Source organism: Macaca fascicularis, chromosome 1, assembly GCF_037993035.2.
Source record: "Macaca fascicularis isolate 582-1 chromosome 1, T2T-MFA8v1.1".
NCBI lineage: Eukaryota > Metazoa > Chordata > Mammalia > Primates > Cercopithecidae > Macaca > Macaca fascicularis.
The window spans coordinates 17284718-17310471 of record NC_088375.1 but is presented as its reverse complement, the minus strand read 5'-3'; the positions used below and the strand labels follow the sequence as shown (position 1 = coordinate 17310471).

The 25754-nt window shown below is 43.0% G+C and overlaps 1 protein-coding gene across 8 annotated transcripts in view; it reads left to right on the top strand.

Moving 5' to 3' along the window:
- Nucleotides 1–25754, top strand: part of DISC1 (DISC1 scaffold protein) — a 401778-nt gene that overhangs the window by 145566 nt on the left and 230458 nt on the right. For all 8 annotated transcript variants that reach the window (XR_012415484.1, XR_012415482.1, XM_065546177.1 and 5 more), the window contains 2 exons: nucleotides 827–956; nucleotides 4939–5174. Coding sequence is in view for 6 of the 8 variants with exons in the window: in XM_065546177.1 (XP_065402249.1) it covers nucleotides 827–956; nucleotides 4939–5174 (366 nt within the window). In the remaining 2 variants the exon portion in view is untranslated. The remainder of the gene's footprint in view (nucleotides 1–826; nucleotides 957–4938; nucleotides 5175–25754) is intronic.

Below are 25754 nucleotides of genomic sequence, written 5' to 3'. Positions count from 1 at the left end.
GTTAATCAAGTGAAAATTTCAGGAATTAGATGAAATGCTACCAGGAGCTCAGCTGCATTTTCTAGAACTCTTGGCCTAATTGTATTAAGTTCAACTCTGTGATAAGTGCTGGGAATAAAAACAAATGTGATGTGGGCTCTGCAAGAAGTGTATTTCGCTGTGATTAAAGCTGATTGTGGGAGAAAATCTTCTGAAACCCTCAGTGACAGCCTTCTCATTGACTAGTGACTCAAACATTAGTGCAAAGTGGAAGATTCTAAATGAGCAGAAGAAGGGTGGATGCCGTAAAGGCGGGGGAACTGGTGAATTTCAGAAATAGTGAGTGTGAATTCAACACTCCTAATCATTTGAATAAAGATCTTGTTATATTCCCCCAAATTAATAAGAAACAGGTGAAATTAATTTTAACAATACATTTAATTCAATTCAATATATCCAAAATATTATCTCAACATGTAATGAACTTAAAAATATTACTAATGAGTTATTTTGTACTCTATTTTCATACTAAGTCCTTAAAATCTGGTGTGTGTTTTACACTTTCAGCACATTTTAATTTGGGCTAACCATGTGTCACATGTGGCCACGGGCTACCTTATGGGACAGTGCAGGTCCCATAATAGTATTCTGACTAAGGGGAAAAATCAGAAATCCCAAGAGATTGTAATTAAGGTAGAAACTTACATTTAGGAGCTCATCCTAAAAACAGGTGAGTACCCTCCTAAGTATGAGAACTCCACTTGGAGTTTCTTACTCTTAAAATACTTGTCAACATGAGGATTTCAGCTTCCCCAAACCTGTACCAATAGGTATGTGTTATTTTAAGGGCCAGTGGAGACGACACCCACGCCTCACTCAGAACGGAGCCGAGGCTGTTGGAATGCACTGCTCAGGACAGCTTGCACGTGTCCATCACGAGACGAGACTGGCTTCTTCAGGAAAAGCAGCAGCTACAGGTGAGCAGGTGAAAGATCTTCAAGAAATATCATGGCATTTTTCTTTTCATTGAGACGGGGTCTTGCTCTGTTGCCCGGATTGGAGGGCAGTGGCGCAATCATAGCTCATTGCAGCCTCTAGCTCCTGGGTGATTCTCCCACCTCAGCCTCCCAAGTAGCTGGGACTACAGGCATGACCCCCATGTCTGGCTAAATTTTTTAATTTTTAGTAGATATCAGGTCTTAGTATGTTGCTCAGGCTGCTCTTGAACTCCTGGGCTCAAACAGTCCTCCTGCCTCAGTTTCCCAAAGTGTTGGGATTACAGGTATGAGCCACCGTGCCCAGCCGGCATTTTTCTTATCCATTTAAGCCAAATGCAGCCAAGTGGGTCTTACTTTCCTTGAGTGTAGCAATTAGAGCCTTGGCTGTCAAGCTGGGGAGTACAAAAAGGAGAGTTGGTGGGAATGACTAGAGGGCTTGTAGGAATCTCATTACAAACGAGGGTTGAAAGCTCAGCAGCGTTTGCGCCTGTTTTCGATATTCCTCATTACCTTTTGAATATGCTTTTCTTGTCTGCCAGGCCAATTTGCCACTTCTTATCATTTTGACCTTTAGAAGCTTCCTTTGAAAGGCAGAAAGACATCTGTGCTGTGAAAATCCTTTATGGAAATTCCTATCATAGTAGTCTATGAGCTGAAGTTGTTAAGAGACAGAGTTGTAAGTCCGGACTGAGCAAGGCAGGCACATCTGGAATGATTAGCCGACTGCGTGGAAGCCCAAAGTTGGCCCAGAACAGAGGATGCAGGCTGGCTAAGGATCATCGAGAGGCTACAAATCTGGGTGCAGCACCGAGTTAAAGCCAGAGCTCTGAAAGTTGACAGGGCACCCGAGAGGCAGGGAATCTTGAAACAGGGTCCGTGCCTGCTTGAGCCTGGAGTTGTGAAGCATGAGTGGGGAGCAATGAGAACGCATTGATTGGAAGCTACGTGACTTCATGGGAAGAGCATAGGTCTTCAACACTCAAGTTCAAATCCTGGCTTAGGCTGGAGGCTTCCCCTCTCTGCTCTGGCCATCGAATATTTTTGTTATCTGAATTTGCCCCATCCAGGTCACTTCAAGAGTAAGGAGGCAAAGGGAGGAAAAAGTCGGCAATTTATTTGAAACCATTTCCTCCATTAACTGAGCACTTACGTAGTCAATGTGTTATACTGTTTGGATAGCTGAAAATGTGAAATCTGGTTTTTCATTTTTAATAACATTTGCCAATTAAAGGTCTACACAATTCCTGAGAAAGTCAGAGTGTAGAGAAAATAATTTTAGCCCTGGGCACTTAGTGTTTGAAGCACTCTGGGAAAGGTACTTGAATATTCATTTATTCAACAGACATTTATTGAGGGTTCACTGAGTGCCAGATACTGTTTGAAATGCTTGAGATTCCTGGGGAGCTTTTGATTTACTAGGGGGTGAGAATGGGGAGATAGACAATAAGTGATAAACATAATAAAACCTCTATTAGATAACTGGTATGTTGTAGGGTGATAAGAGCTTCCCAGAGTAGACTAGGATGATGTGGAGGATGGAGTCTACTCATTGAGAAGTGAGATTGGACCCAGCAGTTGAAAGAGGAGAGGGAGTAGGCCTTGCAGAAATTTCTGCAAGAGGATCCTGCAGGGGGATACCAAGATGAAGCCCTAGAGTGGGAGTGGGCCTCATGTGTTCAGAGGGCAGCTGGAGGCCCCTGTGGCTGGAGCAGTGTAAATGAGGGGGAGGATTTGGGGAGGAAGTCAGAGATAAAGGGGCCTTGTAAGGATTTGGAATTTTCTCAGATTGCAACAGGGAACCATTGGATGCCTTCATTTAGGGAGAGTTTTTTGCCTGTATAATGGCGTTCAGCTGCAGTCAGAGTGTTGCTTTTAGGAACATCTAGAAAGTTTAAAGTAAACAATGCTAAATGTAATTGATCTGACCACATTGTAAATAATTTGACCCTGTATTAGGAATAGGATGTAAGACAATATGGAAAACAGTATGCAGCTTCCTTAAAAGATTAAAAATTGATTCACTGTGTGGTCCAGCCACCCCCACTTCTGGGTGTGTATATATATCTCTCTCTCAAAAAAAATTGAATGCATAGACTCAAAGAGATGTTTACACACCTATAGACTCATAGCAGCATTATTCACAATAGCCAAAAGCTGATAACAACTCAAGTTCTCATCAACAGATAAGTGATAAACAAAATGTGTATGTACATGTAATGGGATATTACTCAGTCTTGAAAGGAAATTCTGACACATGCTACAGCATGGTTGAACCTTGAGGACATTATGCTAAGTGAAATACGCTGGTCGCAAAAGGATAATGCTGTATGATTCCACTTGTATGAGTTACCTAGAGAAGTCAAATTTATAGAGAAAGTAGAATGGTGATTCCCAGGGACTTGGAGGAAGAGAGAATGGGGAATTAGTTTTCAATGGGTACAGAGTCTCAGTTTTGCAAGATGAAAAGAGTTCTGTGGATGGATGGCAGTGATGGTTGTACAACAATGTGAATATGCTTAATGCCACTGAACTCTACACTTAAAAATGCTCAAGATATGGCCGGGCGCGGTGGCTCAAGCCTGTAATCCCAGCACTTTGGGAGGCCGAGACGGGTGGATGACGAGGTCAGGAGATTGAGACCATCCTGGCTAACCTGGTGAAACCCCGTCTCTACTAAAAAATACAAAAAAAAAACTAGCCGGGCGAGGTGGCGGGCGCCTGTAGTCCCAGCTACTCGGGAGGCTGAGGCAGGAGAATGGCGTAAACCCGGGAGGCGGAGTTTGCAGTGAGCCGAGATCCAGCCACTGCACTCCAGCCTGGGCGACAGAGCGAGACTCCGTCTCAAAAAAAAAAAAAAAAAAAAAAAAAAAGCTCAAGATGGTGAATTTTATGCTACATGTGTTTTACCAGTTTTAAAAAAAAAAAAAAACTAAAAGAAAAAGAAAAGAATAGGGTAGAGGAAGTCAAAGGTGGAAGTAGAGAGGTTAGTTGAGAGACTTTGTCAGTAAGACTGTAATCTTGGAGCAATTGGGGACACTGAGGCTTTACTTTTTTCTTAGAATGTCTTGGTAGTAGACATTCTTTAGTAACTCCCAATTCTTCTCCCCACTCCCATACTTGAAGTGGGTTCCGGAGGTAGAAGTTGCGGGTGATGCACCTTGGGGCTGAGAGAACGTGAATACGAAGTTAGAGACACCCAGGATTAGAGTTGTGCTCTTATCAGCATAAAACTTGGGAGTATGTTAATTAAGAGTCTTATTTTTGATTCAGAATCATATGGGCAGTGAGATGATGATCTGCTATAACACTGTGCACACGATGGGCGTTCATTACCTGCTGCTTGTTTAGTTAATTGACCTTAATGTTAAATGATATTTTATGGATTTGGATTTCAGTTTGCTATATTTGCAGAAATTACATTTTTTAGATTGTCATGAACTTTAGGCTGCATGACACCATCTGCAGCATCTCATTCCTCTCTCAGCCCTGTAGACTTAAGAAGTCATTTTTTACCTTTCTCTCTACTTTGAATTCTTGTGTTTGGGGACAGACTAACAAAGGGTTGCTTGCATTTCTTGTTTTGGTCTGTGGCTGGGGTTACCTGCTTAGCTCAGACCTCAGGTGCGTAAGGCTCCCTGCCCTGTGTCCTAACTCGTCCATCCGAGATGAAGTAAGTCATTTATGTATCTGCTGGGTTCTTCCAAGTCAAATTCTTGGCTCACCCCCCATAGTTATTTAGTGCTCGGGAGGGAATGTTTTTCCTTATGCCAACTCATTAGAAATAGAAAGCTGGCATGATTTTTCCAGTTCAGCAAACCTCCAAAAATCTGCCTGCCTCAGAAGGGGAGCTTCCTGGTTCTTGTGCATATGGCCAATTCTCATTTAAACGAGTCATTATCCTCAGAGCAGTTTGCCGTGAGCAGGGTTAATTTATAAAATCTCGACTCCTCATTCTCTATAGAAAGAAATCGAAGCTCTCCAAGCAAGGATGTCGGTGCTGGAAGCCAAAGATCAACAGCTGAGAAGGGAAATAGAGGAGAAAGAGCAACAACTCCGGTGGCAGGACTGCGACCTGACCCCACTGGTGGGCCGGCTGTCCCTGGGTCAGCTGCGGGAGGTCAGCAAGGCCTTGCAGGACACCCTGGCCTCAGCTGGTCAGATTCCCTTCCATGCAGAGCCACCGGAAACCATAAGGAGGTACTGGTGATTTCCTAACTGATTTTGGGCCACTCACCTCTTTGACCTGTTCATTGGAATGATTTTGTCTAATGCCTTTCATCTCTAAACATTTCCTGAACAGTCTGTGTTTTTCAGTGGAAGCACCATTAGTGTTTTGGGTGGGAAAATTCTTCATGGTGTGGGGCAGTCCTGAGCATTGCAAGTTATTTCACCTCCTGGCCACTCAACCCACTAAATGCCAGCGCTCCTCCCCGTTCCAATATGCACCCTCCCCATTTCCAAACACCCTCCCCATTTCCAAACACCCTCAGGACACCCTGTCTCCCTTTGAGAACTATTGGAGTTCAATGGGCTAAAGATCCTGATGCCAACTTTTGCTGAGGATGATCATCTGGAGAGGGGCGAACTATGCCTCTCACTAAGGGAGGAGGTGAACCACTGAGAGAGGGACAGCCAGTGACAAAGTTTCCATCTGGAAGAATGGATTGTTATTGGCAGCTAAAATGCACTGGGTGCTTACCATGCACCAGGCACTGTTATAAGCTGACTCTATGAGTTACTTCTGTTGTTATATTCATTTTACAGGTGAGGAAAAAAAGTTTAAGAAGGTTATAATTTGCCCAAAGTCCTAATTCATAAGAGAAAAACCTGATATTTACACTCCTGTTGCTTAATTCTGAAACCTGGATCTGCAGAAGTGAAGCATTCGAAAGAAGCCAGTGTAGAGCCAGCTGGCTCAACAGGTCAGAGAGATTGCTTGGTCCAGTATTTTTAACTAACTGGACGTGATCCTGTGAACCTAATTTTTACTATGAAGTGTTGGTTGTCTTTTAGAAAATGCTGACTTAGGGAGAATATCCAGTAGTTATATTCAGCCAAATGAACCCATCTTACATACATCAATAGCTACCTTTGTTGTTCATGAGAATAGGCTCTTCTTAGGCCAGATGGGGAGAGTCAGACAAATTGTGAAACAGAAAAACCTTGAAGTCTTATAAAGAGAAGTTGCAGAGACTAGTATTGTTACAAAACCTGGAGAAACAGATCACTCAACATCACGACTGTTATCATCATCTATAAGGATTTTCATAGAGGCCAGATGCAAACTGAGGGTGCCATCTGTTTGTAATTTACTCAACTTTCTAACATGCAGTTCCAAAGGGAAAGATATGCTTTGTTTCGTGGACAATGACCCACGAGCTTGAAAAGAAACTTCCTGATAGCACGTGGCCTTTCTGGATGTGTCACTGGTGGAGACTTACAGTGCTTGCATGGAGGCCATCATTTCTGACTGTGGCTTGTTGGGAACTCCCTGGCCAATGTCAGAGACAGGCTGGAAGTAGAGGGCATGTGCTGGGGTCAAGGACACCCAATGATTTTAGGTTTGGGTGTGATAATAGAAATCAAAGAAGCCATTTGAATTTTCCAATGTCTGTGTTCTGGATCAAATAACTTAGCAGGAGGAGATGAAGTGTTACCATCCCAGAGACATCATAGACACTTTTTGTGTGGAGCCAACAAAAATGGTTTTCTTCCAGTGAACAAAAGGAGAACCCTTTTTAAGCACTGGAGAATCAGAAGCTCCACAGTATGGAAGCTGACAGAGCAGGGGTGCATAAAAGGACAGGAACCAATTAAAAGATACGTTCATTTGAATTTCTTTCATCCCTGGGATTTCAATCCCTCTGCTTTAAAACAAGTTCCTTATTTTCTCCTGCAAGTCTTCCTTTGATGTGAGGGTCTTAAAAGAACCACTTTTACCCAGTGAGCTTGGTTCTCCTCCCACATGAAACCCATGGTTCTTGTTCCACCCCCTCCTGACTGCACTCCCATTCTCTGTAATGGGATTGTGATGTGGGGGTGGGGGTGGGGGAGGGAGGAGAGGGAAAAGATGGGGGACACAGTGTCCAAGGTTTTCTGTGGATCACGTCCCGCCGTGTGGGGCGTGAGGTTCCATCTATTTATTTGGCGTAAATTGAGGAGAATGGTGATTTGCAGCTCATCTCTCTCTAGCACCATTAGCTCAGCCTCCCCTGGCTTCTTGTTGGTTTTATGTGTCAGGAAAACCAGGGGAGGGCAGCCTGTGACCTCATGTGGCATGCATATGGCTAACTGCAAAGTGAGGGAGGAATAATTATGGTAATAATCACAGTGATGACGTGGAGGGCTGCCTAGGATGCTTTCTAACGTTCTTCAGCAATGCTTGACTGGCTTGTATTCATCTGGGGTTGAGTCCTTCATTCCTCAGCTCCTGGGATTTTTCATGCTTCATGTAAAATGTGTTCTGGCAGCTCACGGACGAATTGTCGCTTGTTGTGCATTTGGAAGAAACATGTCACATCTTTTTACAAACCACTGGCACAAAGTGTGAAACAAACTCAACCCCTGGTTACAGCAGGGCTGGCTCGGCCTTAGTTGGAGAATCTGGGAGCCTCGCAGCAGGGCTGGGCTGGGGAGGCTGGTAGGTGGAGAGCAGCCAGGCCTTCTGTGGTGTCCATGTCCCCAACCACTAGCTAAACTGCCCAGGGCTCCCTGGCCAGGGGCAGTAATTATGCAGGGTGCTGCAGGCATCCTCATCACGCCTGTGCTCAGCTCCACACCACGCAGTCCCTGCTGATGTCAGGCCTCCTTGCAAGTGAGATTTGAAATAATGTAATTCACCAGCTCACAACTGAATGGGAAAAAAAATCAATAGTTCCTCTTTCCCCTCAGAAGCATATCATATTAGAGTGAGGAGACACTGAAACAACAAGGCCTGAATTGGAAAACTGATCCGCAATCTAGGATCGTAGTAGAGATTCTCCAAGACGGTTGCCTGGAGGCAGCCGTGTGGGAGAGATCCCATTAATGCTCTTGCCCCAGGGGTAGTGTGAGGCAGCCACCAAACTGCAATAATGCAGAGACTGCAGATAAAATCCCTGCAGCGTATCAGCAGCCTCCAAGCTGCTTTTCCATTCGTGAAGATTGTTGTTCTTTAATCTCCACTTCTGGGCTTTGCCTTTCTCTCTCCTCTGTCTTTGCCTTCTACCTGATTGGTTTGCCAAGACAATGGCTTTATGGGACTGAGAGCATTAGAAATCATCTGGAGAAAGAGGAGAGCTTTGCATTTTTCCAGAAAATTCTGATTTTTTTCCCCCTTTTTTGGTAAGGACTTTTCTTTGTTTTTTAGAGATGGGGTTTCCCTCTGTCCCATAGGCTGGAGTGCAGTGGTATGATCATGGCTCATTAGAGCCTTTTACTCCTGAGCTCAAGTGATCCTCCTGCCTCAGCCTTCCAAGTGCTGGGATTATAAGTGCATGTCGCCATGCCTGGCTAATTTTTTAATTTTTTGTAGAGATGGGGGGGCGGGTCTTGCTGTGTTGCCAGGTTGGACTTGAACTCCTGGCCTCAAGTGATCTTTCTACCTCAGCCTCCTGGGTCACTGGGATTACAGGGTTTTTTTTTCCCCAACCCCCCTTTTTAAGTAAAGTAGACATCTTGCTTTTCCCAGGAATTCACGAGGCAGATAAATATTTGCCAAGACAGCAAATGCAGTGAGACAGAAGTGTGTGAGCAATGCAGGCCAGATGGGTGCCCGGAGTGAGGCTTCCCTGCATAGGCGACATCTACAGCGTTCAGGACCTCCCTGCAGGTTTGCCCTCTCCACTCAGATTTATCCTGTCTGTCCTTCTTAGTTAGTTTGGTGATGATACTCATACACTAATTTTAATATCTCTGTTATTTACAAACTGTCCTACTTGCTTACAGTAACCCTATAAAGTCTGTTGGGCAATATAATGTTTTTATGCCCATTTTGCAGATGAGGTTGCTGAGGGTCCAAGTTCACACAGCTGTAAAAGTGGTGCTCTCATGTCTTTGGCCAATTTTTAATGCAGAGGGAATCCAGAGATGGTTCACACTTATGGCCTGGGAGAGACCAGGCCTTGGACAGAGTGCTTGGTCAAGCAATGGAAAGAAGTCCAGCCCGGCAGAGCATGGGTCTGTAGGCCCAAGGACAAGAGAATGGATGTCCCTCCAGGCCAGGGATGGTTGTCTCTGTGCGCCTAGTGTTGCCTGGTTGCGCCTAGTGTTGCCTGATTGGATTGGAGCCAAGGGGTATCTAAAAATAGGCAGCCTGGGGAGACCAAACAGGCAACTGTCTCAAGTCAGAGAGGTCTGTCAGACTTCCCAAAGAAAGAAATGTGAAAGGAAGAGGAACTGGAAAGCAAGGCTCCGCCCCAGGGCTAGAGGAACTGGTATTACTGTCTGTGAAAAGAGGGTTTGAACTGGACGATGTGGAAGGTCCTTTCTGGTTCTACAATACTTTGCACTTGAGGATTTTGTGAAATAAGTTAAAATAAACTGCCTTAAAATCCCTCATAATTCTATTCCTAGGAGCTCTATGTGAAGTTCCTCTTTGAAGTTCCCTGGGCAGGCTGTGACCATCCACAGGCCATGGTGCTCTAGCTGGCACTTTCCTAAGGGCTGGTCCCTAGAGCAGGGACCTGAGCAAACCTGCTTTCCAACCATGGCTGCTGCTGCTCAGAGCTTAGACCTCGCCTCGCCACTGTGTATCCTCCCATTTTCTTCTGGAAAGTCGTCATTACAGGCAATGTGAAAAGTTTACCAAATTATAATCTGGTAAAGGAGCAAGAGGGTTGGAAAAGAAGGAAGAGAATCCCCCCTATCTGGCTGGGTACAGATGCTGCTCACCAGGAAATATCGGTTCCCAAGAAAACAGAACCCCCATTTCCAGTTTTCATTGTGTTGTAAATTAAAAATAAAATCTTAAGCCCGCAAACACTGAACGGATTCCCTCTTGGCCCAGGAGACCCCAGAGACTCCATACAAACTGAGTTCCCAGCCCCAATGGGCCGGGAGGTTGGATTTGGCTTGTTATAATCCCTCCCTTTTGTAGCTTAGACACAACAACTGACCAGCATCATTGCTAAAACGAGATCATAAGAACTGACAGAACAGTCTCTCGGTGGTAATGAGATACCATATTATAAACAAGACCTAAGGCCATGCCAGGCAGGGATAAGTCACACACCCCTGCACCTAAAGAATAAACGACCTTCTAACTGCCACCTGGGTTTTCTTCTTCTCTAGCAGCTAAACAAGCACTGGCCTTGAGATGAGCTATCTTAAAACCATGGCATTCCTTCCACCGCCAGACGCTGACTGACTGACTCCCTGTTCCACCAGCCATAACTGCAGCTTTCATTAGAAAAGATTCTGATTTCAGTAACGGTCTTCTGATACAAAGACCAACTGTGGACTGCTTCTGGCCTATTTACAGAGACACTTGAGTGCCTTTGTGTTCTGAAAAGACCTTTTACATAGAGGGCCTAATTGTAATACATGTAAATGTTAAGTCTCCACCCCAGGGTGAACATAAGTTGTATATAACATGTGTGCTTATTCAGTATGCATGCATTAGGACCACCTTCATGAATATTCATAGCTCCTGCTATAACCTGTGGAATATGTGCACTTGGTCAAGCTATTCTGCGTAAATTCCTGTCTTACCTGTCCCTCCCTTAAAGTGCCTGCTATTGGCTTCTACCGGAGCCTATGCTTCCCAGCCTGTTAGAATGGCAACATTGCAGGCTTTAACCCCCTTATAAGAAATAAAGCTCTTTCTAAATTGATAAATTGTGTGATTTTTAAGTTAACAGGCTGTATTTGAGAAACTCAAGGGAGGAATTCTATTTTACTTGCAGATTTAAAAAAAGACTTTATTTTGTGCTACAGTAACATTTACCATGATTTTTGAATAACTTAGAACAAAGGAGGGTGAAAAAATGGATATGTATTTTATCATGTTGTATTTTAATGTTTTACAAATTCTCTGTGCTTGTTTTCTTTAAGAAACTTACAACACGAGTCTATTATTCTTAATATTATTATTGTTTAGGTAGCTCTTTGGAGGCTTGTGATTTGTAGACTCACCCATTTCTCTTTTATATAATTTAGGCATTAGGTTAATTATTTTCAACTGGAGCCCCATGGATTATCAAAGATGGGAGATAGTCATCTTAAAATGATCATAGCTAGTTCTAATATTGCAGCTGCAAGTCAACTCTCACAAACATGAAAGCATGTGGCCTATTTTAAGTCTTTCTCCTAGTCAATTTCAATTTTTAGTTTCCTTTATTATCACCTTGAGAACTGTTCTGTACTTAATTTCTGTGTAATTTACATGTCTTCTGCACTCTTCTGTTCCCTTTATCAAATTCTCTTATTCTTTCCTTTTTGTAAGCTGTATGTTACTTTTCCCTGCTTTAACTTTTCAGATGTTAATTTAGTATGTCAGGCTAAAACTCTTCTTCAGACCTTGAGCTGAAACTCTGGAAGAAGTACAGAAGTTTTGGAATCTTCCAGCAGAAGGTAATTTAGCTCTGCTCAGAAAGACCCTTCTCCAGTGACTGCTGGGAATATCCCCAGGTTGGAAATGCCAGCTCATTGCTTGCTGAGAATTTAATCAGTTAAGAGCACATCTTTTTCAAGCTGTGGAAGGGTGATTAATCTACCCTGTGCTGATAGCTAGGCTGCTAGGATGACTGAAACCAAAGTCAGACAGAACCTCTAGATTTCCTGTAGCTGCTTTCAGTGCGGGGAGGCGGGGGTGGGGCGTGGGATGCTGTGTCTTTTATAGAGATCATTGTTAAACCTTCATCTTGGCTTTCATTGTCATTAATATTTTGTACTTCCTCTTTTGCAAATTTCCTTAGCTTCCTCTTTGAGTCATGTTGATATTGGTGTTTGAATTCCTTATTCAGTTTCTCCTTTAGTCAACTGAATTTTTCTCCTACTGTTGATTCATTTTGCTCACCAGTGGTCTATTTTTGCATTTTTTATCCAGTAAAGTATGTCCATCTTTAGTTTACCCACAGAAACATTTTAGGAAATGAAATTGACAGTATTCCCCAGTTTTAGGAATCAGGCTGATCTGTTGCTTTGTCAACAGATTTTGAGAGACGCTTGAGAGAAATGTAAGGTTAAAATTGTCTCTGCAAACTTGAGCTGTACATATGCTTATTCTTAGCCAGACGCCAGTTAATTAAAGACGATTCAGAAGAAAAGAATAAACCCACAGCAGAAAGTACAACGTTTTTGGCAAACTTCATAGTTATGGAAAGTATAAATACTTAGAAATTTAGGAGAAGCAAGAATATATTTTAAAAATTAGTATTAAATATAAATGCAAATGACTGGGCACAGTGGCTCATGTCTGTAATCCCAGGACTTTGGGAGGATCACTTGAGGTCAGGAGTTTCAGACCAACCTGGCCAACATGGCAAAACCCTGTCTCTACCAAAAAAAAAAAAAAAAAAAATTAGCCAGGTGTGGTGGCGCGTCTGTGTAGTTCCAGCTACTCGAGAGGCTGAGGTAGGAGAGTCACTTGAACACAGGAGGTGAAGGTTTCAGTGAGCGGAGATCATGTCACTGTAATCCAGCCTGGGTGACATAGCAAGACTGTCTCAACAAATAAAAATAAATATAAAAAAAAATAAATGCAAACAGTTCTGGGTATTTATTTAAAATCTCAGTTGTTCCCATGGGAACAACTGGACATTCCTTATTAAATAATCAGAATAAAGGGAGGGCAGTAATTGAAATGGAAATATGAAGTTGCCTTTGGATCACTTAACAGAATAAGCCTGGATGTAGTATCATTTTCCCCTTAGATTAAATTGTAGTATTTAATGGGCTGAACTCACATGAGTTTTGGGGGGTGGGGAAAAGTTCTAGAGCCCAAGTACTGAAATCGTGTTTGAACATTAAAATACGTCATGGTTATGAGAATAGTTGAAAATACGGAGCTGACTTGGTTACCAGTCTCCAAAAAATAAGAAGCTGGTAATTTATTTCCTTATTGTTGTAAAAAAGAATCGTTAAACAGCTTGTGAGGAAAGGGTAGAAAGGAGAATGGTTATAATCTGAACATAAGGCTGTTCATATTTCTGATTCCTGTTCTCATTTTTTCATTATTAAACCACCAAAATCTCCTACAGATAAATGTCTGTAAGTCAAAATGTTTTTGGCACATGAATATGGTTTCAGTTTGGAATAAGATTATTTGAGGCAATGAGAAAGATCTGGTTGAATTAACACTTGGAATATTTGGATAAGCCAAATAGCAAGTTCATCAGTTAAAAATAAAGCTGTGATTTTTTATGAAACTGGACTTCGATGCAAACTGTGATGCTGTGATGTCAGGTGGAGCTTCCCAGTAAGCACGGGGACCTGCAAGAGATGGCACAGGGTGAGGGTGTGAACGCGTGCGTGTGCTACCTTACTTGTACCTGCCAATTTGGAAAGTTCAGCAAATTCACTATTAGGGCTTACTCCTTTCCTCTGCTCACTGCCTTTGCATCAGCACCTCGATCACAGGAAATATTTTCCAAGGAAAGATCAGAAATCCTTATGTTCATTTTTTTCCTCTCCCTCCATTGTCCCTTATGATATGAGTTACATGGGTGTATCTTATTAAAAAGAGTTTATGGTCTTATAAAATGTGACATCAGCCGGGCACAGTGGCTCACGCCTGTAATCCTGGCACTTTGGGAGGCCGAGGCGGGCAGATCCCGAGGTCAGGAGTTTGAGACCAGCTTGACCAACATGGTGAAACCCCCTCTCTACTAAAAATGCAAAAATTATCTGGGTGTGGTGGTGTGCGCCTGTAATCCCAGCCACTCAGGAGGCTGAGGCAGGAGAATCGCTTGAACCTGGGAGGTGGAGGTTGCAGTGAGCTGAAATTGCGCCACTGCACTCCAGCCTGGGTGACAGGTTGAGATTCTGTCTCAAAAAAAAAAAAAAGTGACACCTCATTTTCAGTTTGCTGAGTTATTTGGAGAAGTTGTACTGTACTAAAAGGACTCAGAATAATGGAGTGTAACACCCTAGTTGAAAACACAGGATCCTTGAAATTCAGAGAAATAGGGAGAATGTGAGTCATGATGTGATGTATACTCAGAGAAGGAATCAAAGAACTGAATGTTCAAGTATTTCCCTGGCCTAGTTTCCTTTGATTCTTTTACTTAATGTCCTTTGCCTGGGCCAGGAAAACTCTAAATATATTTATTCCACCCTTGTTAAAAATTTATGTGCCTGATTTTGGTCAGATTACTCTAAAATATTTTCTTACTATAATACAGGTATGGTATATGTCTGCATGATTTATTAAATGGTCTTTCTATACTTCATTCCTCCCATGATCCTCAAAAGATGAGCTAGTTGGTGAGCACAAAGGTGAATGTCTGTTTTGAGTCCAGCAAACTCTCTGACTTCAGCCACCACTGAACTGGAAAGAAGTAACATGCTTTGCCAAAGGTGGCAAGGATGGCCCGCAGAGGCCCTGGTGCTCCTACCTCCCAGTTCAAATCTCTCTCCACTGCACCACACTGGCTTTCCCAGAAGTAAAGGTCTCAGATAACCAGCTTGAGTCATTTTTATAAATAGCCATATAGAATGGCTTGCTTCTGATGAATTTATGTACCCTGTTGTGCCTTTACAAGATCATCTGAAGTCTAGAGGAATTCGTGGCATTTGTGCCTCTGTGCTCCATGAATGTCTGATGGGTGCCATGTGACATTATCAGCTGTGAGGATAGAAGGGTCTAAGGAAGGATAAAGACCAAGTAGATAAACCTGAATTTCCTAAAGCTGTTTCCACAGTCATTTTGTTTTCCATTTGTCCTCTGACAGAAGGTGAGGGGCAAGGTTGTTAATGTCAATGGATTTGTGTGTATTGTGTGTGTGTGTTATTTTATTTTATTTTATTTATTTATTTATTTATTTATTTATTTATTTATTTACACAAGGTCTTGCTTTGCCACCCAGGCTGGAGTGCAGTGGTGCGATCATAGCTCACTTAGCCTCAGCCTCCTGGGCTCAAGGAATCCTCCCACCTCAGCTTCCCGAGTAGCTGGGATTACAGACACATGCCACCATGCTTGGCTAATTTTTGTATTATTATTATTATTATTATTATTTGGTAGAGACGGAGTTTCACCATGTTGTCCAGGCTGGTCTTGAACGCCTGTGCTCAAGTGATCTGCCCATCTTGGCCTCCCAAAGTGCATGGATTACAGGTGTGACCCACCATACCTGGCTGTGTGAGTGTGTTTTAATTCAAGACCCAAGTGGCGCCTATGCTAAGATAGCTGTCATTTTGCTCTTTCCATCATTTGTGGTTTGCTTTAGTAATAATCTCTCATTCTTAAACTGATTTTTACAAAACAGGAAATGGGATGGGATAGTGAATAGAGGGAGAGGGAGAGGGTAGAGAGAAGGCTGTTCAGAGATGAAATTGATATTCCTCATCTCCTGTAGCTTTTTGCTAAAGTGGAACTTCAGCATAAAGCCATACATACACAGGCAGGAAGATGAGCGGACAACTGTCTGCAGGGAGCAGACCCTTTGCATAGTTAGCTTCCAAGCTGAAAAACACGTCCCTCACTTAGTGTAAAAAATGACATGTATCTCCTGCATATTTCTGTCTCTATTATCTATTACATTTCTAATATCGAATGTATCTTTATTATCTATATTTCTGTCTAATCTAATATCTCCTGTATATTTCTGTCTCTATTATCTATTACATTTCTAATATCGAATGTATCTTTATTATCTATATTTCTGTCTAATCTAATATATCCTGTATATTTCTGTCTCTATTATCTATTACATTTCTAATATCGAATGTATCTTTATTATCTATATTTCTGTCTAATCTAATATATCCTGTATATTTCTGTCTCTATTACTCTATTATAGAGTAAAAAAAGACACGTGTCTCCTGTTATTTCTGTCTGTGTTATCCATGTTATCTGGTACTTTATAAAACCTGTGTGGTTTTTAGATTCTCTAAATATCTATAAATAAAAAAGGCTAGTAAAAGATTTTTGAATGATAGAGCAGTGAAAGAATATGGGATAGTAGACCTGGAAGGATTTTAGAAATAATTGCGTTCAACTTCCTCATTTTGCACCTGAGAAAATGGAGCCCCAGATGAAAGTGACTTGTTCAAAGTCTTGCAGAAAGTTAGTGGGGTAGTGGTATAATTCTCTGAGTGTCGTTAATATTCCTTTTCTGCAGAAGTCCAGGTAAGAACAGGAACAGAGTTTGTTCTTCAAAGGCTCATCTTTGGGGCAGGTGTGTGGTTGTCACCCTGGGAGTGCCTCTGATGCTGAGAGCCAAGGCTTTGCCTCCAGTGCCAAGTGCGAAGGTGGTCATGGCTGGGTTACTGGTGGTACGAGGAACTGGTAACAAACTACCAAAGATTGCATGGAATGAGAGGTGGTTTCTCTAGGATATAACATTAAAGGGGTCTATCCAGGCCTGCCTGACATTGTGTCCCAGAGTAAGGGGTCAAATGGAACTTCCCACCTTGTCTTCCTACCCTTGCACCTGTCCCACACCATGATAGGTTTTATATGGGGACCTAGCCTGTATGTCCAGGTAATATCTACACCCTTCAGAGTAGCCTGTGCTCGACTACTGCTTGGGACTAGAGGTATGCCCACTGCACTGCAGTCCAGCCTTGCAGGCAGTGCCCTGAGAAGAACCCTGGCAGGATGCAGGCTCCTGGCTCTTCAGGAAGGCACTTCTGGTCGTGGCTGCCTGAACCAGCTTTGGGTGGCATGTACCTTTGGCCCCCCCCATTTACCCTTCCCCTCAAGGGTAAGGAGGATCAGGACAGAGCCCTCCAATGTGGCAGAGAGCAAGGGAGGAGTTCTTTTGCCTGGATTTAAGGAGAGTATTGGAAGTATTACAGAGCGAGGGTGTGGATTCAAGTATGTTATAAGGCTCTTGAGATAGGCTTCTCTAAGGGACAGGATCTGGAGAAACCGAGTAAATAGTTGTTAGTTGCTATTAGATTGGGGTGTGGGATTCTCTAACCAAATAGATGCCCAATGCAGCTGTCTTAGTCCATTTTGTTACTGCAGACTGAGTGATTTATAAAGAGAGAAGATTTATTTCTTACACTTCTGGAGGCTTGGAAGTCCGAGGTTGAGGGGGCTGTATCTGGCAAGGACCTTCTTACTGCATCATCCCATGGCAGGAAGCAGAAGGGCAAGAGAGATCGAGAGAGAGAGAGAGAGAGAGAGAGAGCACGTGTGTGAGAGAGAGCAGGGGGGAGAGAGAGAGAGAGAGACAGAGAAGGGGAGGGGATCAAACTCACCCTTTTATCAGGAACCCACTCCCCCAATAATGATATTAATCCATTCATGAGGGCAGATTCCTGAAAACCTAAACATTTCTTAAAGGTCCTGCCTCTCAACATGGTTGCCTTGGGAATTAAGTTTCCAACACATGAATTCTGGAGGACACACTGACATTATAGCAGTAGCTATAGGTTTCTGAGAAAGATGAGCGAGATGCTCTAAGCACAATCACTCTGAATTTTTGGAGCCATCTTCTGACCTTGGCATCATGTTGGCAGTGAGGACTCATTTGGCACTTTGCTAGAGGCAGGCTCCCAGATGAGACCACTGGTGCCCTTTGCCCAGGCCTACACCTCACTTCCAGACTTCTAGCTCTTACCATTCTAAGAGGCAGGAATGAGTGGCCCTCCACATGTCTTCCTTTCCATGACAGCCTGTATTAGTTTGCTGCCATAATAAAGCAGCACCACAGCCACCTGGCTTAAATACAGAAATTTATCATGTCTAGAAGTCCAAGAATTGGCCGGGTGCAGTGGCCCACACCTGTAATCCCAACAGTTTGGAAGGCCGAGGTGGGTGGATCACTTGAGGTCAGGAGTTTGAGACCAGCCTGGCTAATATGGTGAAACCCCATTTCTACTAAAAATACCAAAAAATTAGCCGGGTGTTCTGGCACAGGCCTGTAATCCCAGCTACTTGGGAGGCTGAGGCAGGAGAATCGCTTGAACCCAGAAAATGGAGGTTGCAGTGAGCTGAGATCATACCACTGCACTCCAGCCTGGGAGACAGAATGAGACTCCATCTCAAAAAAAAAAAAAAAAAAAAAAAAAAAAAGGCCAAGAATCAAGGTGTCAGCAGGGTTGCTTTCTTCTGGGGACTGTCAGGGAAGGATCTGCATCTCTCCTTGGCTTGTAGATGATCATTTTCTCCCTGTGTCTTTTCATGTCATCTTCCCTCTGTACATGTCTCTGAATCCACATTTCCCCTTTTATAAGGACACCAGTCATGTCGGAGTATGGTTGATCTTAACTCAAAGTACATTTGCAATGACCTGTTTCCAACTGCAGTCACATTCTGAGGTATGGAGGTCAGGACATCAACATACGAATTTTGTGGAGAACACAGTTCAACATGTAATATAGCCCATGAAAGGAAACCCTCCAACAGAGATAAACCGAGATAAATATGACTTCTGAGAGATGGAATTTTGAAAGAAGAGGGGACATCTGATGAGTTGACTCCAAGTTTTTAACCTCTTCTTTCTCTGTCATGCAAAGCTCCACCCCAGCCATACAGTCAAGAGCAGCTGCAGCCTTTAATCCCTGATACTGAGGGGGCAGTGGTGGGAAGTAGGGATAAAGATGGAGCCACTCACCGTCCTGTGGTTTGAGTGTGCCTCTAACAGAGGTGAGGATGCTTCCGCCCCACTCTACCGCACCCCACTTGTTTCTTAGAGAGAAGGCAAGAATGTGAGTATTATACATTAATCAAATATTTATTAGGTACACACTGTGTGCCAAGCACTTCAAGTACTTCTCCAAAGATCCTTGCCCACATGGCATTCTTTTTCTAGTGGTAAAAGGCAGAAATAAATAACAAACATAATAAATAAGTAAGTTACAGGTAGGTTAGTAGAAAATGAACATGACTTGGGGGTTGGGGCGGAAGACGAGTGGATGTGGAATTTACAGCTGTCGATGGAGTAGTCAGGCCAGCCTCACTGAGAGTGTCAGAGGTGAGCAAGGACTTGCAGGTGGGAGGGGGTCGGCCCATTATATGTGCTGGGGCAGAAGGTCAAGGCAGTGGAGCCTGCACCAGCCACAGCAGACTTGAGGAGCTGTCAGGAGGCCTCTGTGGCCAGGGTGGAGCAAGCAAAGAAGGGAGTTGTAGGAGAGGAGGTAAGAGACGTGATGAGAGATGGGCCATATAGGTCCTTGCAGACTTGGCTCGACCCAGGGGTGATGGAGCAGGGTTTTGGGCTGAATAGTGGCATTTTATTTGACATGCTTGTGAGGCTCACCCTGGCTGTATCTCAAAAACAGACTGTGGAGGAGTGAGGGTAAATGCAGAACTGTTCTGAGACTATTGCAGCATTTCAGAGGAGAGGTGCCTGTGGCTTGGAGCAGAGTGGTAGAATTAGAGACAGTTCTTTGGTCGGATCAGTTATCTTTAGAATAGTTTCTCACTCCCAAGTCATTAAACCAAAATTGCCTGGCTGTATCCTCCTGTATAAATGTCTCATTCTGGCCCTTGACCAAGTCTTGGCTTGTATTATCTAGATTAGTGACTGTTATTGACTTAAATTCCGTTTGCCCTTCTAATTATGGCTGAAAAGCAATCTGTCCCTCCCCAGATTGAATTTTTGTTCCTTATATTTTTGACATCAGTGATTGCATTATGTTTGTGATATTGCAGGAGTATTGAAGGGAGCCCTTTTTCATTTCTAATGAATCATTTTTAAATAATAATTTTTAAATCATAATCCATAATCATTTTTAAAAATCAAATACATTCTCACGTAACATTTTCTTAGAGCCACCATTCATAATACTTAGCTCCTAAACTGCAGACAAGAATGATAATATTCTACACACATTTATTGTTGTAGCGGCCCGCAGTCTCCCAGTTGGGCAGATTGAAAAGAAACTGTCAGTCTGAAGAAAACAAAAGAGTTGCTGTGTTTTCTGTTGGGCCTGCTGCTGCTGCTACATGGAGTAGCAACTATCTTTACCTGGATCGTGAAGTACCAGTGTGCGGTGCCTTAATAATACATATAACTCATCATACCATGAGAAATGGAAAATTCCACATGCACGAGTCTGCTAGGGCTGTCGTAATAAAGTACCATGGATAGGGTGGCTTAGACAACAGAAATTTATTTTCTCACAACTCTGATGGCTGAATGTCTAAGATCAAGGTGTCGGCAGGGCTGGTTTCTTCTGAGGCTCTTCTCATTGACTTGCAGACAGCCATTTTCTCTTTTGTCCTCAGATGGTCTTCCCTCCACGTGTGTCTGTCTCCACATCTCTCTCTTTTTTTTTTTTTTTTTTTTTTTTTTTAAGGCAGAGTCTGGCTCTGTAGCCCAGGCTGGAGTGCAGTGGCATGATCTTGGCTGACTGCAAGCTCGGCCTCCCGGGTTTACGCCATTCTCCTGCCTCAACCTCCCAAGTAGCTGGGACTACAGGCACCCGCCACCACACCCAACTAATTTTTTATATTTTTAGTAGAGACAGGGTTTCACCATGTTAGCCAAGATGGTCTAGATCTCCTGACCTCGTGATCCACCCACCTCGACCTCCCAAAGTGCTGGGATTACAGGCATGAGCCACCACACCCGGTCCTCCACATCTCTTCCTATAATGATACCAGTCATATTGGATTGGGGTCCACCCTAATGACTTTATTTTAAATTTGTTACCTATTGAAAAGCCCTATCTCCAAACACCGTCACATTCTTAGGTACTGGGGATTCGGACTCTAACCTGTGAATTTTGGGGTACATAACTCAACTGGATTTAATTTCCTTTTGCTACAGTCATCACCCCCAGGACCATCTGCTACTGATGTACGTTCTGTGCAGCACATTCATGTCAGTAGTCTCAATTTTTCTAAGGTTTCATTTGTTGAGGGTGAAATTTGGTCGTATGATTGGAACACCAGTTTGTGAGTAAAGAATAACGTGTATTTACAAATCATGATATTGATTATATTGTACATTTAACAAAATTCTAAAGTAGAATTCCAGAAATTTGTCTGGATGATGACAGTTCATTTTAAATAGGTACACAGCTTCTGGGAGCGGTAGTTAGTATTGTTGAGTAGATAGGAGAGCAGATAGTTAGACTGCCTGGGTTACCATTTAATCTCCCATAATTACCAACTGGTTACCCCTGGGAAAGTTACTTAAATCTCTCTTAGTCTCTTTGATTAAATTTTCTTTTCTTACAATGTAGATAATTGTAGTTTCTACTTCATAGAGTTATAATAAGAATTTAAAATGCTCATCTGCATAAAGAATTTGGGAGAGTGTCTGGTACATAGTAAGTGTTCAATAAATGTTGGACTCTGTTATTTCCGGGGCAGCCACTTGGAATGAAGATACTGATTTGGGTAAATTAGGTCTGGTGTGTTTCTGAAAACATATTTGCTAATTTGTGTGGACAAATTATGTGTTTCTAGGATAAGGCATAATTTCATCTGAGAAGATAGTTCATACTTGTTATGAATAATATGCAAGTTTTTTAAAAAGTGGGGATTGGTTATACTCATTTAAAGTACACGGAATTCTTGCTTATCAACATTGAACTGGTCTTATTTTCTGGTTTTCGGTTTGTATTCCTGCTCCTGGAATTATGGTTTGGGGACCACAGTGTGATGGCAGCAGCAATGTGTGTGTGTGTGGGGGGGGCTAAAGTGACATCTTTGTACACTAGGCCAGACACCCCTCTTCAATAAAAGCAGATTCCCTGTTATCTTTATTATATTTTATAATGCTGTGTAAACTTTGGTTTGAGAGAATTCTTCTATTATAAATAGCCTGTAACCCACTAGCATAGTATATAGATTACTCATATCGTCTGCTCCCCCACAATTGCTTTTATTCTGTATATACCCCAGGGATACAACTCATGTTAATAGTAGCCTGAGCAAAACATAATTGGGAAGGTAAATCTGTTGCAAAAAGGAATATAGCATAAATTAAATATAAATCAAATTAAATATAAAACAATGCATTTAATTATCTGCACCACTACCTCCTTCCTCTAACATGATATCTAAGAGGAGACTAATTTTCTTTCTGGGATAGGGCCAGATCTGAGCCCAGACCAGTGAACTGTGTCAACCCCTGGAAAGACGGTGCTTGACCTACTTTTTATGTGATATGTTGGGCATTAGCTAACAGCACAGCCGTTTTGGTCAGCTAAAATTTCAGTATCAGTAAGAGGATCTGCTACTCATCTGAATTGTGAATGCATGAGCTAGTCTGTGTGTGTGGTTGGGAACATCTACTTATAATACACTATTAAATGCTCACATAGGTTCAATGATGTGGTGAACCATTTGTTAAAAATGTATTTGTTGAATAGACTCTCACGAGCTCAGCAAGGGAAAGTACATTTCTGCCCAAGGAAGGTTTTCAGTTTGGACAGCAGGCATTAGCCGTCCAAAGCTGGTGCTGCTATTAGAATCAGAGGAAGAAGCAGACCGGGTCCACGTTGGATGCCCTCTGTACTTCTCTCCCCACCACCCTAAGTGGTTTCATCTGCCCCAATCTCCGTGTCTGTGTGACACTCTGACTTACGTTCTCTCAAAAGATCCAGTCCCCAGCCAGCCAGAGTCTAGAATTCTCCAGGCAGGCTTCCAAAGGTTGTTTTCCTCCGTTCCCACTGAGTACACTAATTTTTGTCAGATGGCAACTCCTGCATTCTGAAGAGTCTGGTGTCACATGCTCCACCTCTGTCAACCCTCACTTCCTCCTTTTGGGCTGATCTCAGCTGGACTGGAAAACCCTCCTCTGTTGAAAGTAGGTCTCAAGTGGTAATGACTGATTAGTATGGACCCGCACCAGTTCCCAGGTGTTTACAATTGAAACGAGTTTGCTTATACTCAGAAATGACAAATTGGTGGATGTGATAACATCAAAAAATTGTTCTTACGGTTGAAGAACAAACAAACAAAAATCAGCAAATTGGCAGCTTAGCTCTAATACTTGGCAGCCCCTGGTATAAGATTTCCTGACACCCGGCACCCCCTCCCCACACATACCCCCAAAACCTTGACCTTTCCTTTTGCAGGTCATCATTTAATCAAGTAATCACTCCTCTTCTGGCATCTGTTACATTTTCTGGCATATCTAGCAGCAATAAGTGGTTGTGGGCAGGAACCATGTCTTCATGCTCTAAGTCCCTAACTTGCTGGGTGCCCAGCAGATAGATATTTGAAGAATGGATGAGTTCATGAATGCATGAAAGAATGGAAAACTCTAGAATGGATGTTCTCACTGCTCTGAGCATCCACGTAATCCAGTCCTGTTCCTCCCTCCCCTTTCTGACCCGTATCACTCTGCGGGGCCTGTGTGCCCCCGACTGGCTTACACTGCTGAAGGGTCCTGCCTGGCTTTGTCACATTCAGACTTTCTTCCTCCAAATCATCTCTCATAGTGCCACCCAATTAGTTTTCTAAAAAATGAAAACATTTTTTTCATGTTGCTCTCTTGCTAAAAAATGGAATGATTTCTTGTTGCTTGAGGGATAAAACTCAAAACTCCTTAGTCTGTCATTTAATACTGACTAAAGCTTGCCCTTGGTATTTCTTTTTTCCTTTTTTTTTTTTTTTTTTTTTGAGAAGGAGTCTCGCTCTGTCGCCCAGGCTGGAGTGCAGTGGCCGGATCTCGGCTCACTGCAAGCTCCGCCTCCTGGATTCACGCCATTCTCCCGCCTCAGCCTCCCGAGTAGCTGGGACTACAGGTGCCCGCCACCTCGCCCGGCTAGTTTTTTTGTATTTTTTTAGTAGAGACGGGGTTTCACCATGTTAACCAGGATGGTCTTGATCTCCTGACCTCGTGATCCGCCCGTCTCAGCCTCCCAAAGTGCTGGGATTACAGGCTTGAGCCACTGCGCCTGGCCGATATTTCTTTAAAATTATTTTAATTGTAAATATTTCAAACATATTTAAAAATACAACACTCGGCCGGGCGCGGTGGCTCAAGCCTGTAATCCCAGCACTTTGGGAGGCCGAGGCGGGTGGATCACGAGGTCAGGAGATCGAGACTATCCTGGCTAACATGGTGAAACCCCGTCTCTACTAAAAATACAAAAAACTAGCTGGGCGTGGTGGCGGGCGCCTGTAGTCTCAGCTACTTGGGAGGCTGAGGCGGGAGAATGGCGTGAACCCGGGAGGCGGAGCTTGCAGTGAGCCGAGATCAGGCCACTGCACTCCAGCCTGGGAGACACAGCGAGACTCCGTCTCAAAAAAAAAAAAAAAAAAAAAAAAAAAAAAATACAACACTCATTTACTCACCATTACAATTAAACAGATAGTAGAATTTACTCCATATTTACTTTGATTTTCTTTCCCTAACTAAATAAATTTATTTTCTTTTATTTTTTAGAGATGGAGTTTCACTCTGTCACCCAGGCTGGAGTGCAGTGGCATGATCTCGGCTCACACCAAGCAATTCTCCTGGGTTCAAGCAATTCTCCTGCCTCAGCCTCCCAAGTAACTGGGACTACAGGTGCATGCCACCACGCCTGGCTAATTTTTGCATTTTGGTAGAGATGGGGTTTCACCATATTGGCCAGGCTGGTCTCGAGCTCCTGACCGCAGGTGATCCCCCTACCTCGGCCTCCCAAAGTGCTGGGATTACAGGGGTGAGCCACTGCACCCGGCCCCTAACTAAATAAATAAGCAAACATTGTAGATACAGATAGGCCCCACTCCATCCTTCCCTCTCCTTTCCTACCAGAAATAGTCATTTCCTTGTTTAACTTTATCTTTCACAAGTCCAGTGTGAGAACCATTTGGTCCAGTTAGATTTATCTTCTTGCTAGAATTTCATTCTCCTTTTTTTTTGTTGTTGTTTTTTTGTTTTTTCCATTGAGGCCCAGTTCACTTTTCACCTCTTCCGGTAAGCTTTCCTAGTTCTAAATTGCTTCACAAGTTATTGTCTCCATTGCTCAAGGCAGACAATATTCTGCCTGGTGACAGCTTTTATGTAGCAGTTTTCTCCTAGTATTGATTTTCTATTCCCCTTATAGTAATTTTTTCCTCTTGCTTTATATTATAGCGAATCACGTGCGTGTGTTTCTTCTCCACTAGGTAACAAGCTTCATAATAAGATCTGACTCTTAATTGCATTGATTCATTCATTCTACAGATATTGAGTGAGGGCTGACTAACAAACTCCAGGAATTGTTTAAGCAATGGGGATGCAGGAATGAACACAACAGACAGTCACTGCCTTCGTGGAACTTAAGTTCCAGTGGGAGAGAGAGAAATTACGTGAATAAATAAATATGTCAAGGTGAAAAGTGCTAAGGAGAAAAGAGAAGCGGGAGAACCTAAGGGGTGCTATCTCAGACATACTTTAAATATATGTCTCTCCTTTATGCTCTACTTCAGTGCTCAATGCAGAGGGCACTGGGTACGTACTTGCTGAATCGCATGGTCTACCCAAATAGATACTATTTGATTCCCTGCTAGTGAGACACTACTCAGCATACACCTTCCTTCTGGGAAGGTGGTTATAGGAATGCAGATTTTAATCCTTTGCTGCCAGGAGCACACCTTGGCTGTTCTTCCCGTTATCAGTAGATGTACACTCCGGGCATGATAAAATTGTAATACTAGCTTTAGTAAGGCATAATAAGGGAGGAAACGTCTGCTTCCTAGCACCATATTTATTCCATAGTCAAATGGAACCAATTTGGCATCATCTTTCCTCC